General features: G+C 43.4%; 1 protein-coding gene across 3 annotated transcripts in view; it reads left to right on the forward strand.

Annotated features, from left to right (window-relative positions):
- Positions 1–17,239, forward strand: part of Rasa3 (RAS p21 protein activator 3) — a 148,455-nt gene that overhangs the window by 118,219 nt on the left and 12,997 nt on the right. For all 3 annotated transcript variants that reach the window (XM_004663428.2, XM_045145795.1, XM_045145794.1), the window contains 9 exons: positions 6,126–6,230; positions 8,336–8,492; positions 9,061–9,209; positions 9,880–9,994; positions 10,819–10,893; positions 11,466–11,589; positions 14,715–14,821; positions 15,705–15,782; positions 16,674–16,751. In XM_004663428.2, the coding sequence (XP_004663485.1) occupies positions 6,126–6,230; positions 8,336–8,492; positions 9,061–9,209; positions 9,880–9,994; positions 10,819–10,893; positions 11,466–11,589; positions 14,715–14,821; positions 15,705–15,782; positions 16,674–16,751 (988 nt within the window). The remainder of the gene's footprint in view (positions 1–6,125; positions 6,231–8,335; positions 8,493–9,060; positions 9,210–9,879; positions 9,995–10,818; positions 10,894–11,465; positions 11,590–14,714; positions 14,822–15,704; positions 15,783–16,673; positions 16,752–17,239) is intronic.

Genomic DNA, 17,239 nt, shown 5'->3' on the forward strand with positions numbered 1-17,239 from the left:
TTCAGCTCTGACCCATTTAGACTTGATTCTTGTGCATGGAGAGAGATAAGGATCTGTTTTCATCCTTCTACATATAGATATCCAGTTTTCCCAGTACTATTTGTTAAAGAGGCTATCTTTTCTCCAGTGAGTATTTTTTTATATTTTTATCAAAAATCAGATGTCTGTAGCTGCCTGGATTTACATCTGGGTCCTCTATTCTTTTCAATTCATCTCTGTCTGTCTTTGTGCCACTATCATATTGTTTTTGTTGCTATGGCTCTGTAATATATCTTAATTTACCCCCAGCCTTATTTTGTTGCTCAGAATTTGCTTTAGCTATTTGAGATGCTTCCAAATGAATTTTAGGATTGCTTTTTCTGTTTTGGTGAAGAGTGCCATTGAAATTTTGATGGGGATTGCATTAAACGTGTAGATTGCTTTTGGTGAGATAGCCATTTTCACCATATTGACTCTTCCAGTTGATGAATATGGGATGTCTTTCCATTTGTTAGTATCTTCTACAACTTCTCTCTTGAGTGTTTTAAAGTTTTCATTGTAGAGATTCTTCACTTCCCTGGTTAGGTTTATTCCAAGGTACTTAATTTATTTATTTTTAGAGCAGTTGTGTGTTTCCCTAATTTCATCTTACCACATTTGTTGTTGTCATATAGGAAGGCTACTGATTTCTGTGTGCTAATTTTGTATCCTGATTCTTGTTGAAAGTGTTTATAAGTTCTAACAGTTTGCTGGTATAGTCTTTAGGGCCCCTTATATGGAGAATCATAACACCTACAAATAATGATAATTTGACCTGTGTCTAATTTGTATCTTTTTTACTGGTGTCTCTTATTGCTATAGCTAACAGTCCTAGAATTATATTAAATGAAAGTGGGCACCATTGTCTTGTTTCTGATTTTAATGGAAATACTATGAGTATTTCCCTCAGTATGATGTTGGCAATAGGTTTGTAATAAATAGTCTTTGTTATATTGAGATATATTCCTCCTATTCCCAGTTTCTTTATGACTTTTTTTTGGGGGGGTGTTCAAGATAGCGTCTCACTCTGTCTAGCTCAGGCTGACCTGGATTTCACTATGTAGTCTCAGAGTAGCCTCAAACTCATTGAGATTCTACTACCTCTGCCTCCCAAATGCTGGGATTAAAGACATGTGCCACCACACCTGGTTCTTTAGGACTTTTATCATAAATGGGATGTTGCATTTTGTCAAATGCTTTTTTTCCATCTATTGAGATTTTTGTCCTTCAGTCTGTTTATATGGTATATTTTATTTATCAATTTGTGTATGTTGAACCATCCCTGCATCTCTGGAATAAAACCTACCTGGTCAGGATGAATGATCTATTTAATGTATTCCTATATTCTGCTTGCCAGTATTTTGTTAAGAATTTTTGCATCTATGTTCATAAGGGAGATTGATCTATAATTTTGGTTTTTTGTTGTGTCTTTGTCTGGGTTTGGACTCAGGGTAATGTTGGCTCCATTAAAGGAGTATGGTAGCATTCCTTCCTTTTCTATTTTATGGAAAAGTTTGTGGAGCATTTGTGTTATTTCTTCTGTAAAAGTCTGAATAGAATTCACTAGTGAATTCATATGGGCCTGGACTTCTTTTGATTGGAAGATTTTTTTTATGACTGCTTCAACCTGTTACTGTTATAGGTCTTTTAAAATTGTTTATCTCATATTGCTTTAATTTTGGTAGTTCATATATATCTATAAAATCATCCATTTCTTTCAGCTTTTCAAACTTATTAGAATATATATTCTTAGGGTATTTCCTTAGGATTTTCTGAGTTTCATTGGTATTTGTTATAATGATGCTTTTTTTCATCCCTGATTTTATTAATTTGGGTCTCTTCTCTTTCATTTTTCTTTTTTTGTTGTTTTGGTTTTTTTCAAGGTAGGGTTTTACTCTAGCTCAGGCTGGCCTGGAATTCACTATGTAGTCTCAGGGTGGCCTCCTCCTTCTACCTCTGCCTCCTGACTTCTGGGATTAAAGGTATGTGCCACCACGCCCAGCCTCTTCTCTCTTTCTGTTAGTCATTTTCGCTAAGTGTTTACCAATCTTGTTTGTCCTTTCAAAGAACCAGCTCTTCATTTCATTGACTCTGTAATTTATTTTGGTTTATATTTCAATTAACTTATACCCTAATCTTTATTGTTTCTTTCCATCTATCAATCTTTGATTTGCCTTGTTCTTTTTCCAAGGCATTAAGGTATAGCATTATGTTTTTTACTTGTGACCTCTCTAACAACTTAATATAGACACTTAAAGCTATAAATTTTCCTCTTAGGCCTGCCTTCATTGTATCCCATAGGTTTTCATATGTTATGTTTTCATTGCCATTTGTTTCTATGAATTTTTTTCTTTTCAATTTTTTTATTAACAGCTTCCATGATTATAAAAAAGATCCCATGGTAATATCCTCCCTACCCCCACTTTCCCCTTTGAAACACCATTCTCCATCACATCCCCTTCCCCATCCTAATCAGTCTCTCTTTTATTTTGGTGTCATCATCTTTTCCTCCTATTATTATGGTCTTGTGTAGGTAATGTCAGGCACTATGAGGTCATGGATATCCAGGCCATTTTGTGTCTGGAGGAGCACGTTGTAAGGAGTCCTACTCTACCTTTGGCTCTTACATTCTTTCCACCACCTCTTCCGCATTAGACCCTGAGGCCTTGCAAGGTGTGATCGAGATGTTACTCGGTACTCTAGCCATTTCTTTCCAGCACTATGATACCTTCTGAGTCATCCCAAGGTCACTGCCATCCGAAAAGAGAAGGTTCTCTACCAAAAGTGAGAGTAGCATTAATATAAGGGTATGAACATTAAGAGAAGTGCTTACTGGGCAGTTTGATAAGCATAGTATGTACATTTATCCAGACATCAGCAGATGTTACACCCCTAGGGCTTATGACACCCTTGTTTTAAGTTTTCAGTATCAGGAGTGTATTCCCTCCCATGGAGTGGGCCTCCAGTCCAATTAAAGGGCAGTTGGTTTCCACCATCATAAACGTGCCACTATTGCGCCTGTTGGCTCATTTGGCCTGGCTGGCCAAATATAAGGCTTGCAGTATCCACTGTTGAGTATCTTCACTGGTGATTTCTCTTTCTCCCATTGAACTGCATGCAGAATGGCTTCTTCTAGCTTTCTGTCAGCTAGTCTACATGAAAGAGGTTATCAGCTCAGTTCCAACAGGATTTCTCAGTGGCCTTGCAGTCCAAGTATGTGGAGTCTTCAGCAATAGGGTCTTACCATCTATTTCTGGTGGGAAACCAAGGGCCTTGGCAATGGCTTGTAATGTTTTGGGGTATCATCTATGATTTTTTAAAATTTCCTTTGTACTTTTTTCATCATTTGGTTGTGTACTGTTTAGTTTCCATGAGTTTGTGTGGGTTCTATAATCCTTCTCACTGTTGATTTGTAGTTTAATCCAATTGTGGTCAGATAGAGTACAAGGAATTATTTCAACTTTCCTATAATTGTTAAGATTTACTTCATGTCCTAATATATGGTATATTTTAGAAAATGTTCCATGTACTGCTGGAAAGAATGTATATTCTGAAGCATTTGGATGGGATGCTCTCTAGATATCTGTTAGGTCTATTTTTCTATGATGTCATTTATTCTAGATGATTCTCTGTTTATTTTTTGCCAAGATGACCTGTCAGTTGGTGAAAGAGGAATATTGAAATCACCCACTACTGGGTTATCTGTAACCTTACAGCCAATGGTATTTGTAATGAAAATGGGCATGCCCATGTTCAATGCTTATATGTTTAGAATTGTAAGATCCTTTTTTGTTTTTGTTGTTGTTTTAGCGTAAGATCTCGCTGTAGCCCAGGCTGACCTGGACTTCACTATGTAGTCTCAGGTTGGCCTCGCACTCACAACTATCCTCCTATCTCAACCTTCTGATTGCTGGGATTAAAGGCATTTGCTACCACGCCCAACAGAGTATAATGCCCTCTTGTTGGATTGTTCCTTTAATCAATATAAAGTTACCTTCTTTTTCCTTTCTAATTAATGTTGGTTTGAAGTCCATCAATCTCACTGGAGGCCATTTCTGTTGGATTTATAATTTTTAGTAAAATTATATTGTCTTGATTTTTTGTGTTTCTTACATGCAAGATGCAATGTACATAATGTAGAGATTTTTGCATCTTGAATCATTTCAGTGCTTCAGTTTTCTGGTTATCTACTGTATTCTTAAATGAGTAAATCAGAAGGTATATCTTCAAGGTAGGAATTTAAAGTGTCAGGTGTGGCTCCGATATTACTCCCACAGTAACAGCAGGAGTGACCCAAGCATTGGGTATGCCTGCTTTTGGGGTGGCTTCCTGTCTCACCTATGCTGGGTATGAGGCTGGTTTCTTCTTTGTGGCAATGTGGACTCAGCTCATATGGTTAGGTTGTTAGGTCTGCTCTTTAGATTAGCTGTGCTGGATGCTATATGGGTGAGGGGTGGCTCTGATCCCTTGGGTAATAAGATTTCCAGTGGTTCCTGGTTCTCACAATTGGAGGACAGATGGTTGTGTAGAGTGTCTGAAGTTGATCTGGAGTTGCTCAGCTGGACCCTGTTGTCTTCTCCTTCAGGTTTTTTGATTTTGTAATGTCAGTCTGAGTAGAGAATCCCTTCACTGCAGTTCTGCTCTTGCCAGCTCAGGCCGGGCCCAACAAGTAGCTCTTTCCAGCAGATTACCTAACTAGTGGCTGGAGCCTAATTCTGGCTGGTTGTATGGTTACTAGAAGCCTGCTTCTCTCCTGGTGTTAATAATTCCTTATATATACCTTTTCTTTTCAGTATTGTGTGTGTTATTATACCTCTTTTCCCCCTGGCTGCTTTGGCATGGTTCTTCCTATGCCATCTTAACTGGAAGCCACTACTGATTCTTACATGGTGCTGGGTTTCTTTCTGTTCTGCCCAATTATTTTATCCTAGAAACTGGGTCTTTCCACCTTCTATGTTGCACTCTAATTCCATCTAAGTTGTTTTGGGAACATGCTGGTCAAAAGATGGTCAGACTTCCAAGCAGTAGCCATCACAATTGGGTGGAAGACACCAATAGTCTTCCCTGTCCCAACATATCTGTTTCCTAAAGGACTTCCTCACACTTAGCCATAGGCCATGTCCTCTAAGACTGGTAAGGATAATAGAAGGACCAGCTCAGTCTTTTAGAATGTTCCCTCCCATATCAATGCTTTGATGGCCAAGGCATATTAGAACCTGTGTGAGACTTTCAGCTCTGTGGCATGGGTTCTAGTAACTGGTTAGTGCTAACAGGTATCATGCATCCACCCCATTGTTAATGTGATGCATTTTCTATTCTGAGGAAGCAAGGAATATTTCCCTGAGGAAAAGGCATCAGTGAGTGGCCCCATCCTGCCAGAAGGCACAAAAGGTTGCCAGTGTTCATGTGGACTTCTCCCAGAGGTACACAGACCATGCTATAGTTTGTGGCTCCTTGAGACACAGCTGTAGTCCCTTCAATGGGTGCCCAATCCTCTTTAACAATGTTTACCCCACAGTCTAGTATTTGACAGAGGCGAAGGCAAAGTTCTAAATTCTAGGAGCAGGGTTATCGGTACCCACTACCTTCTGGGTGTATTTGGCATGGGACATCTGTTCTGAGCAGCACTGAGCTCTGACCTATGCATGGCTGCTCAGCTCATGACACTTTCATTGTCTCCTGTGTTAGGCCCGCAGATCAAACCTGGTACATGCTATATAGCAAAGACAAGAGTTAGCACTACCCTGGCATCTACCCACCATGGTCTGTGCCTATGTGAAGAGACCCAGGTCACAGCCAAAAGTAGAGTATCTTTTAGACTTTGTGATGAGTAGTGATACCCAGCCACAGTTCCTTTCACTACCAGGCTGAGTTAGGTCCCTTGATGCCCTCCATACCCAGATATCAGGCCCTGCCTACTCACTACTTATCTATGACACTGAGATTCAGTTTCTGCCCTGCAGAGCAGCCTGGTTTGCCAGCTTTTTAAAGATGCAGATCTTCATGAACACACTGGGAATTTGATGTCTCTGTTCCTACCCTCCATTTCTTGCTTGCCAGGCAGCCCTGTTTGGTGAGACCTTAGTGCCACTTGTTTGTCTTTTCAGAGTTGACCTCTGGAATGCCAGCAATTTGAAGTTTGGAGATGAGTTTTTGGGGGAGCTGAGAATCCCACTGAAAGTTCTACGACAATCCAGCTCCTATGAGGCCTGGTAGGTGTGCATCTCAAGGGACACTAACGAGCATCCAGGGGTGCCTCAAGCTGCAAAATGGCAGTGTGTTGCACTGACTCTCTGCTCCACCCAGAAATTCCTGGTCTTATTTTGCTCAGGCTTAATGATGGAATTTCTATTTTTACAACAAGTAAGACACAGCAGGCAAGAGGAGGTAACAGGCAGCCACACTGAGATTAAGACAAGTGATACAGAGCCACTTAAATACAAGTATTACACACACACACACACACACACACACACACACACACATACACACACACACACTCACAGTTACTGCCTGTCACCATGTGACACAGGGTGCATATTGGATTTAGGAAAGGTTGTAGGCTTGAGGAACAGTGAATATTTAATGACTACTTGTTTTATAGTTAGTGAACATTAGACTTTCTATGCACATAATAATATACAAGTCTGGTAACTGGGTGTTTACTCTGACAAACTGAGATGCTTACTATTTGGTTCTAGGTTGGGGCGGTAGCCCAGTAGTGGGGATTAAAACTGTCAAGACCAGACAGGTTGGAATCATCACTTGTCTGATGGGGCTATAACAAACTTTCAAACTTTTGGTTTGGGAAGTTAGGTTTTATTTTGGGCAACAGTTGGCTGCTAAATTTCGTCAAATTTCTCCTGACTGGATAGCCCTAAATTCTTAGGATATGTCCTCGTAAATTATACTTTATAAATGATATGTCATGAGTAATTGTTGCATTTTGGATGTACCTGATAATTTAAAAGATTTCCATTTAGGTTAACTGTTTGCAGGGCAAAAAATGTAATTGTGTAATGCGTTGAAATGTAAAACCAAAACAAAAAAACAAAAAGCTGTAAATAAAATCAACTAAATCAAAAAGAAAAAACAAACAAACATGTATTCAGGCATGGTTACACATGCCTTTAACCCCAGCACTTGGGAGGCAGGGATAGGAGGATTGTTGTGAGTTCAAGGCCACCCTGAGACTACATAGTGAATTCCAGGTCAGCCTGGGCTAGAGTGATACCCTACTTTGGAAAAAAAGAAAAAAAGAGAGAGAGAGAGAGAGAAACAAAACAAGTGTTAGACCAGAAATCAGCTTTGGGCATCTTCTGGGAGGGCACACCAACACTGACCAGTGTTTGGCTTTGCAATGGATGGCCTTCATGGTCTTTTGTGTCCCCTACAGTGTGAACTATTGAGAACTGTTTACAAGGTACATGGGTCCTAGGCTTTCCAGAACATGGCCTTATTCTGCCTCAGAGCCCACCCAGGTATGCCTGAATCTTGCTTTCCATTTTCTGTGCCTTAATTTCTGGTTTTCTCTACACATTTTGTGTTTGGTAGAGGAGTGTGCCTTCATTTTATTTCATGATTAGTTTACATGTTTCCTTTAAGACACAAGGCATGTGGAGCCCAGTGTCTTGTCTGTGGACCCATGCCATGTGTTACTCAGCAGGTGCTGAGTCAGTCTTCTGTCACCAGGAAACTGACTTCTAATTCCATTTGGGTGTTACCTGCTCTGATCTACATGCTAGATCCATGGCCATGTTCTGGGATAGGGCTCTACCCCAGCAGATCCCAAACCACCTGGCCAGGAAGCCTAGGTAGAAAAGGTTGGTCAGGCTAGGTGAGCAAAGATGGAAAAATTCTCAGAAAACATCACAGTGACTGTTTTCCACCAGCATGATGAACAGATGTTCAACCATCTGATATAAAATCCTTAGGATTCTTGTGTAAGAATGGTCCCCATTTTCATCTGACTGCTATTGAGTTGTGGGGCCAATCCTCAAGTAGATGCCGGCTAAAAGACCCCTAGGCTCCCACACTCATTTTTTTCTTGGGCATCTTATCCCCCCACCACTTCATCCTCTTCTAACCCTTCCTGCTCTGGGTCCCCCTTATCTTCTAAGTCTGTGGCTGTACAATAGGAAATGCCCAGGCAACCACACCTTGGGGTATTGCAGAATAGCCTTGGACTTCCCTAGCTCCCTACCTAAGACACACCTGTGACAACAGAGGGTGATAGCAGGCAAGGCACTGGGCTGCCCTGGAAACACTCCTGGAAGGATGCTGCCTTTACCTGCTGTTTCATGTCCTTCCATCCCAGGTACTTCCTGCAGCCCCGGGACAATGGTAATAAGACCCTGAAGCCTGATGACTTGGGGTCTCTGAGGCTGAATGTAGTTTACACTGAAGATCATGTCTTCTCCTCGGAGTACTACAGCCCCTTGAGGGACCTGCTATTGAAGTCTGCAGATGTGGAGGTGTGTGCCAGCCACACTTACCAACAAAAACACATGTCCATCCAGCTCCACACACCTACCCAGTCCACCCAGCTGCTCAGACCACCAGGCTGTATACCCATTCACCTGTCAGTCCCAACCCCTGAGATAGCCCCTGGAGCCTTTGCCACCATTTCCTGCCCCCCCCCCGGGAATAACTGAACCCCCTTTTCTGGGCTTGGCTACAGGAGCCTGGCCTGTTCAGATTTCTGATTGTGATTGGCTGTGGCCCTGAGTCACTCTGCCCCAGGCCCTGTGGATTTGAGAGTTGGCAGAGGAAACACAGTCCAAAGTCTTGGGGCAGGGTCACAGTGGAGGTTTTGACACAAGGGCCCATAAGGTACATGTTTCTGCCTCTACAAAGAGCTAACAGAGCTATACATAGAATGTTAAGTAGATAGAAATGAGGCCACAGAAGAGGTACAAGACCCTCTGCACAGTGACCTCCCTGTGCTGACCTACCAGCCACAGAGTAAAGGTCTAGGGTTTTCAGGCACTGGAAGTAGGGTGCCATCTCCCATATATACCACTCACACCATCCTCTGTTCAGCCTGTCTCAGCCTCAGCAGCTCACATTCTGGGTGAGGTGTGCAGAGAAAAGCAAGAGGCGGCCATCCCATTGGTGAGGCTCCTGCTGCACTATGGCAGGGTGGTGCCCTTCATCAGCGCTATTGCCAGTGCGGAGGTGAAGAGGACCCAGTAAGTGCCCCCCTGCGGCTCTGTCCCCTTCATGCTTGGCCCTCCTTACACCTACTCCTTTTCTCACCATGCCATGCCCCATACTTCAACCCTTCCTACATACTTCCCCATTTCCCTTACTGGTAGACCCCAGACGACCTAGTGATTTGGGCAATAGGAGTCACAGAGCTCCAGGTTTCCCTAGAGAGCCCTATTGCTGAGCCTAAAGATGTGTGCTGCATTCCCTGAAACTGAGAAGCTTCTCCTAGATACCCATGATAGAGAATGATCCAGAGTAAGGGCACTGGGGTGATTAGCACCAAAGTAGACCCCTGCTTTGTTTGATTTTCTGCTCTGTCTCCTATGCTGCCTCAGGCTTCAGTACAAGAAGCCTGAATCTTTGCAGATGCATCCTTCGCTGAGAGGCAGAGGGAGCCCCCAGCTGACTCCTGTTGAACACTGTAGTACAGGAGACTCAGAGACCCACTGCAACAGGGTTGTTTCTTGCAGAGCCCTATTCCAATGGATCTCCTATACTATAGACCCCCTAGGTATTCTTATGTCATTCCTAACATAAAATCTAGAAATAGATCTACCAGACACTCATGTCCCCATTCAGTGACCATGATCTTAACAAAGGCTCTGTTCCCTTAGTGTCTCAAGACAGACATTATCCTGACATTTTTTCTAGGGACCCCAACACCATCTTTCGAGGAAACTCACTGACATCCAAGTGCATAGATGAGACAATGAAGCTGGCAGGCATGCACTACCTCCACGTAACCCTGAAGCCAACCATTGAGGAGGTGAGATGGCCCTGACCATTCTGGCATGACAGCCTAGGGCTTCTATGAGAGATTGGGTTAGGTATGTAAGACTGTCCAGCCCCAAACAGGGACCTCATTTCATTGGCTTTTGTGAAGAAGACACTTTGTGTACATTTCATAATCTTCCTTGGTTTCTTGAATTAAATATAAATACCCCTTTCTGCTAAAGAAAGACATGACAAAAAAAAAGCCTCATTCTTTCAGAACCCCCTCAAGTCCGTCGGGGCTGTGACCTACATCATCATCCCAGGTCCTGGAGCACTGGCTGTCTTTCACATTCAAACAATTCCCTTTCTTCCCATGGCTCTGCCACTAACCTGACCCTTGTCAGCAGGACAGATTGTAGAAAGCAGGCTTTTTTCAAATGTGAGAAAATTTAAGGTGTACACCCTGATTTGAATTGTGAGCAGAATCATATAGCACTTGGAAGGGGGGAAAAAAAGGGTTCTTGAAGCCTTGTGAAGTTCAGTTGTGAGTGAACAGAGGCAAAGTAGTCTCAAAGAAATGTTCAGTTCCTGTGTAGGACAGAAGGGCTGTGCTTACTGGTCTCATCTTTATGTATTGGCTTCTCCAACAGCCTATGGATACCAGCTGTCTCTTGCTACATGTAGCCTATGGGGCTGTGTGGGGCCAAGGCTGGTTCTTAAGGTGGCTGAAGTCTACCCCAGGCCTTGTATCATGGCCCTATGCCTACAGCTGGGCAGGGCCCACTGTAGAAACTGTTTTCAGAGGTCTAGCTCCCTCAGGAGACCCAAGACTCCATTCTTACCACCTAATGTAGTACCATCTTAATGATATTCCAGATATGCCAGAGCCATAGGTCCTGTGAAATAGACCCTGTGAAATTGAAAGATGGAGAAAACCTTGAAAACAATATGGTAAGGCATCTGCTTTGTTCTGGGGGTTCTATTAATGGCTGCATACACACTGTTTAAAGATCCAGGTCATATTGGTGATCACTGAGTTCCCTGGCCCTTGTCCCTGAGCCATATGAACCATCAGCCTTGGAAACTTATGACTTTCTGTCTATTACAGCACCACTCACTTGCCTTCTGGGGCTCCATTAGTCCACTGTCTTCTTAGGGCCTCAACCTGACCAATGAGTTCTACTGATTCTCAGCTTAGGACAAACATACCTCTCTGAATTAGGAAACCCTGTGTTTTACTCTCTTCCTCTGACTTTGAGCACACTGGGCTCTGTTGGGTCATACTTTTAAATAGAAGTGGCAAATTCTTGCCCTTGGAGATTCATCCTAGTAAAGTTTAATCTATACACAGAAATGCTAAAATAGAGAAAGACCCAAGGGATGAGTTACTATAGCCACTCAGTGCAGATTTTCAAAGGGAGATGTTTGTAAACATCATGAAGGTCTTAACCTGCCCCTTCCTGTGGCCTTGGCACTGTCCTGGGCTCAGGAAAACTCCGAATCCAGTCACTCAATGATTATAGGAGAACCTGCGGCAGTATGTGGACCGTATCTTCACTGTCATCACCAAATCCGGAGTGAGCTGCCCAACAGTCATGTGTGACATCTTCTTCTCCCTGAGGGAGGCAGCTGCCAAGCGCTTCCAAGGTAAGATACCAGGGCCTGAACTTGGGGGTTAGGGCCCAGCTGTACCTGATTTGTCAGCTTTGAGTCCCCAGTTTCACTGGAAGAACATCAATCTCATGGTATGGACATGTCCCCCTAAAAGCTGCCTTTGTCATTTTCTTCTTGAGGTCATGGAATTCTGTATTACTGCCTTGTCAAGAATATCAGAATAGGTTGATATTGTATATATGTAATTACAATGATTGTAATGGGGAGGTAATATGATGGAGAATGGAATTTCAAATGGGAAAGTGTGGGGGTGGGGAGGGAGGGAATTACCATGGGATATATTTTATAATCATGGAAAATGTTAATAAAAATTTAAAAAAATATATTAAAAAAAGAATATCAGGCACTTAGGAAGTGCATTCCTTGTCAAGAGCCCCAAATGTTAAGGGAGCTTAAAAAAAGAGGGCTTCCTGGGAATAGGGATATGACTCCATTAGTACTCCCCATCCCATGGTAACCCCCATACTCTTAAGATACCCCCCAACAGACCTTTTGGATCCCATGGGCCTCAAACTCAACATGTATCCTCTGTAAACCCCAGACCAGATCACCAAAAGCCCTGTCACCAAAGACCTCCAACCCCACAGACCTCTTAGAAACTGACCCTCACCATAACAGACGTCCCAGAAGCACCTGTACCTGCCCCATGTATTTCCCTAACACCGTGTCTCTACCCCACAATGCCCTCCACACAGACCTCTTGGACTCCACAGGCTTTGAACCTAACATCTCTCCTATTATGTATACATTACCACAAGCAACATGAGTTCCCATTACTGCTCCACACAGGCTGGGGCTGCATATCAGACTAGAACTCCTTCCTCCCAGGTGCATCTCCTAGGGACCATGAACTTGCATGCATCCTGCCTCTGGAAGGCCCTTGGAAGCTCCATACCCAGAGCTCTAGGTCTGCAGACCTCAGAAGAATAGGGAGGCTTTTCCTAAGAACAGATCAGAAGTAGCCAAATAAAGCTGTTCCCTCACTCCAGGTGGTAGCAATTATCCAACAATGAATCTCCAGGAAGGTTTGGTGAGAAAGGATGTGTTTGTACCCCCCTCAGCTGCCAGACAGTGGCCCATGTGACATAATGAGAGAGAGACTAAGAGAAATGGAGACAAATATAGAGACAAGGAGAGATACATTGAATGGAGAGAAATATGGAGAAAGTGGTATAAATGTTGCAGTCAGACTCGCATTGCCAATAGAAATTACCCAGCCAAGAGCAACTTGTGGGAAAAAGGCTTATTTTGGCTTACAGGCTCAAGGGGGAAGCTCCACAATGGCAGGGAAAATGATGGCATGAACAGAGGGTGGACATCACCCCCTGGCCAACATAAGGTGGACCATAGCAACAGGAGAGTGTGCCAAACACTGGCAAGGGGAAGATGGCTATAACACCCATAAGCCTGCCCCCAACAATACACTGTCTCCAGGAGGAGCTAATTCCCAAATTGCCACCAGCTGGGATGTAGCACTCAGAAGACGTAAGTTTACAGGGCCATCTGAATAAAATCACCACATTACACCCCTGACCTCCATAAACTGACAGCCATTCGTGATGTAAAATGCAATGCATTTAGTCCAACTTTAAAAGTCCCTATAAGTTTTTATCAATTTCAAGGATGTTCAAACATCCTCATACTCCAAGGTCTTTCAACTAAGTTGTAGTGCCCCACCCCCCCAAAATCATAATAGCACAGAATAAACACCCACACTGCAAAAGATGGCATTGGGCATAGCAAAGAAATATTGAGCCAATACAATATTTAAAACAAACTGAGCAAACACTAAACTCTATAGCACCAAGTCTGACAACTCTAACCAGTGACAAGTCTCCACATCCAATAATTTTAACCAGTGACAAACCTCTGGAGTCCCAATTCTGCCCCTCCAGCAAGGCTACTCACAGCCTCAGAAAACTTCATCCAGTGCTGGAAGCTCTCCTTAGCAGCCATCCAATAGTCCTGCCATCTCCACTGGGTCTCCACTACCACTCCATTGTTCATCCACATGGGTCCATTAGGTACCCACACAAGTAATCTAACAAGCCTACTTCACATCTCCTATGGTCATTTCCATAAAACAAAACCATGTTGTAAATTCAATGACCCTCTTTTTCCTGCATTTGTTATGCTCCATAGCACCAGGTGGACTACCAGTTTGTTAATCTAGAGGGGAATAAAGCAGACTTTGAAGAACAGGACACTCCAGCCTTCATGCCCCTTCAAAAGAGATCAGCTAGCCCAACTCAATTGTTGTAATCTCTCAATTTCAGCTCAATGGACAGCAGTTTTGGCCTAAAGATTCCTTTTCTGGGCCATATCTTTCTGCTCATGCCAGTCAATTTCTACATAATACAACCTTGTACAAGTTTTCAAGACACAGGCATAACAGCAAGCCTTTCACACAAACTGCTTCTAGCCCAGTCCAGGCAAAGCTGTTTCTTACCCTCATAAGCCAAATCTCGCAGTTCCTAATGCATTCAGGTCTTTCAACTCTGACTAGAATAATCCAAGCTGTACTTATAGCCCTGCAAGGTATCTCTTAGGCCAAGGTGTCAAATCCACTCACATCCTACAAATCAGTACCAAAAGGCCAAAAGCCACACATTCAGATTTCTAACAGCAACAACCCCACCTCTCAGTAACAGTTTTACTGTTGCAGTCAGTTTTACATTGCTGGCAGGAAACAGCTGACCAAGAGCAACTTAACTTCTCAGGAGGAAAAAAGAATTTATTTTGGCTTAGAGATTTCAGGGGAAGTTCCATGATGGCAGGGGAGAATGAAGGCATAAGCAGAGGGTGGACATTACCTCTTGGCCAACTTCAGGTAGACAACAGCAGCAAGAGAGTGTGCCAAACACTGGCAATAGGAAGCTGGCTAAGCCTGTCCCCAACAATATACCACCTCTAGGATGAGCCAATTCCTGAATTGACACCAGCTGGGGACCTAGCATTCAGAACATATAAGTTTATGTGAGAAACCTGAATCAAAACACCACATATGGCTTCTCTGTGAAGCCCTTAAAAGTTTCCAGACAAGGTGAGGACCCCATGAACTATCCCACCATCCCTGATTAATTTCTGTCTGCTCATAGATGACCTGGATGTGAGGTACACTGCTGTGAGCAGCTTCATCTTCCTGAGGTTCTTTGCTCCTGCCATTCTTTCCCCCAACCTCTTCCAGCTGACACCTCATCACACAGTAAGTGAGTCATCCCATAAGTCTACTGGTCAGTTCTCCAAAACCAGCCAGTGCACAGCCAACCAGTGCTCTTCAACTAGCGAAACCACCTCAAGCCAGCCAGTCTTCCTCATCCAGTTAGTCTTCCTCAACCAGGCAGCTTACCTCAACCAGTCAGTCTTCTTAAATCAGTCACTTATTTAAGGCTGCTTAACTAGCCAATCTTCTTTAATCAGTCACTCCTCTTCAATCAGCCAGTCCTCAACCAACCAGGCCTCTTCAATCAATCTCCCTCAACCAACAAGACTACTTCAACCAGCCAGCCCTCTCAGTCAATGAGTCCTTAACCATCCATTCCTTCTCAACCAACCAGTCTACCTCAATAAGCCAATAAGTCTTGACATTCCAGTTCTCCTTAACCATCCAGTCTTCCTCAACCAACCAGCTCTCTTAAGCCTCTTTTCTTTAATTTCTCTAATTAAAAAAAATTATTTATTTGAGAAAGAGATAGAGGGAGAAGGAGAGAGACAGAATACATGTCAAGACCTTCAGCCACTGCAAATCAACTCCATATGTATGTGCCACCTTGTACATCTGGCTTACCTGGGTCCTGGGGAATCAAACCTGCGTCCTTTGGCCTTGCAGGCAAGTCCCTTAATCACCAAGCTATCTCTCCAGCCCTAATTTCTCTAATTTTGAAAAGCTCCTTTATTCTCAGTGTGAAGAGACTGGCTTTGCCTCATATCCCACCCCCAGCAATACAACCTTCCCTAGTCCAGAGCTCATACCCCTAGGCAGTAGAAGTAGTTAGGCAGTGTCATTAGTTTTGTCATCTGATTCTGGGATATATTGATTCTCTTCTATAGTATTAATAAAACTTCCATTTTCCATCCTATTTCTTCAGGATCCACAGACTTCCAGAACCCTGACCCTTATCTCAAAAACAATCCAAACTCTTGGCAGCTTGTCCAAGTCCAAGTCTGTAAGTTTTATCATTTTCTCTTTTTAGGACCACTAACTTTGGTTTTTCTTTTAAAATCTATAAATGAAATTACAACATAAAGAGCAGAATAAAAGCCAGTACCTACCCAGCCATCTCCAGAGTGGGGTATTCTAGTACCTCCTATTGCCTCTGAACTTGGGGAGGGCGTGGGGCATGCTGTGGTAGAGGGGCACTAGTCACATGGGCAGCCATTCTAGCTCATCTGACCCTACGAGTGGATAAAGTGGCTGAACCTCCTCAGCATCACACAAGGACTCCCAGCTGCACTAGACCAGGCAGGTGGCATTGACCTTGAATGTCTCAGAACATTGGTGCTTTAGGAATGGACTAAGAAGGCTGGCCTGTTGACTGGCAAGTTCGTCCACATACAGGCCCCTAACTCCTGGGCAAAAGAAGTCAAGCCCCCTTTGTTCCTTTGCTGACAAATCCAAATTTCCTATCCATTGTCACGTGCCTTATACCACGTATTAGTGCTGAGGACCCTGAAGTCTGCCTGGGACTCCCCTAACCAATTATCTACCTTACCTTATGCTCATACCTACAGTCCCAGGCTCCAGTAACCATACCTGCAGTCAGTTTGTAGACCCATATACCTAGATCCCAGATATTGGTAGTATATAGGAATATATTGGATTCTTTGTGCCAAAGGCTCCAACTCAGGCTCTGTAGAGACTCCTGTATCCAGCATCTTAGTGTGCAGGCTTCAAGCTGAATTCCTTAGGTTGGGGTTGTGCATTCACTGTTTGCCCACATGGTTTTGGGGTACCTCACCTGTTGTAGCTTGGGCTTGTCACTATGTATTAAAACTTACCAATCTTCCCCATGAGCCAAGGTCTATTGTTCACAAGTAAGTGACCTGTTTAATTTTAGGCCAGTTTTAAGGAGTCTTACATGGCGACATTCTATGAATTCTTCAATGAGCAGAAGTATGCTGATGCTGTAAAAAACGTGAGTGCTATACCTCAGCATCGAGGTCCCCTGCACTCCCTTGAACAGAGGCCAGCCCACCTGCTCCAAAATTGGCCTTTGTGATTTTTGAGCCTGGGCTTTGTCAGATATGTCTCATCGCAGAGTCTGTCTGTACCATTGGTGTGCAGCTCCCCTCAGACTCCAATCTGGATTCATGCTCTTAGTTTTCTGTGATAGACCTTAAGCCAACTGCATATTAACACCTGTAGGTGCCACCTGAGTTCTGACCCAAAGTGTTTTCTCCACCATTCAGAAACAGCCTACACAACTTCTCTCTTAGAAATCATAAAAGTGGACAGGAGAGATGGCTTAGTGGCTAAGGCACTTGCCTACAAAACTAAAAACCCAAGTTTGATTTCCCAGTACCATGTAAACCATATGCACAAAGTGGCACATGCACCTGGAGTTCATTTGCAAGTGGCTGGAGGCCCTGGCATGCCCATTCTTTCTCACTGTCTCCCTCTCTC

Source organism: Jaculus jaculus, chromosome 3, assembly GCF_020740685.1.
Source record: "Jaculus jaculus isolate mJacJac1 chromosome 3, mJacJac1.mat.Y.cur, whole genome shotgun sequence".
In the NCBI taxonomy this organism is placed as follows: domain Eukaryota; kingdom Metazoa; phylum Chordata; class Mammalia; order Rodentia; family Dipodidae; genus Jaculus; species Jaculus jaculus.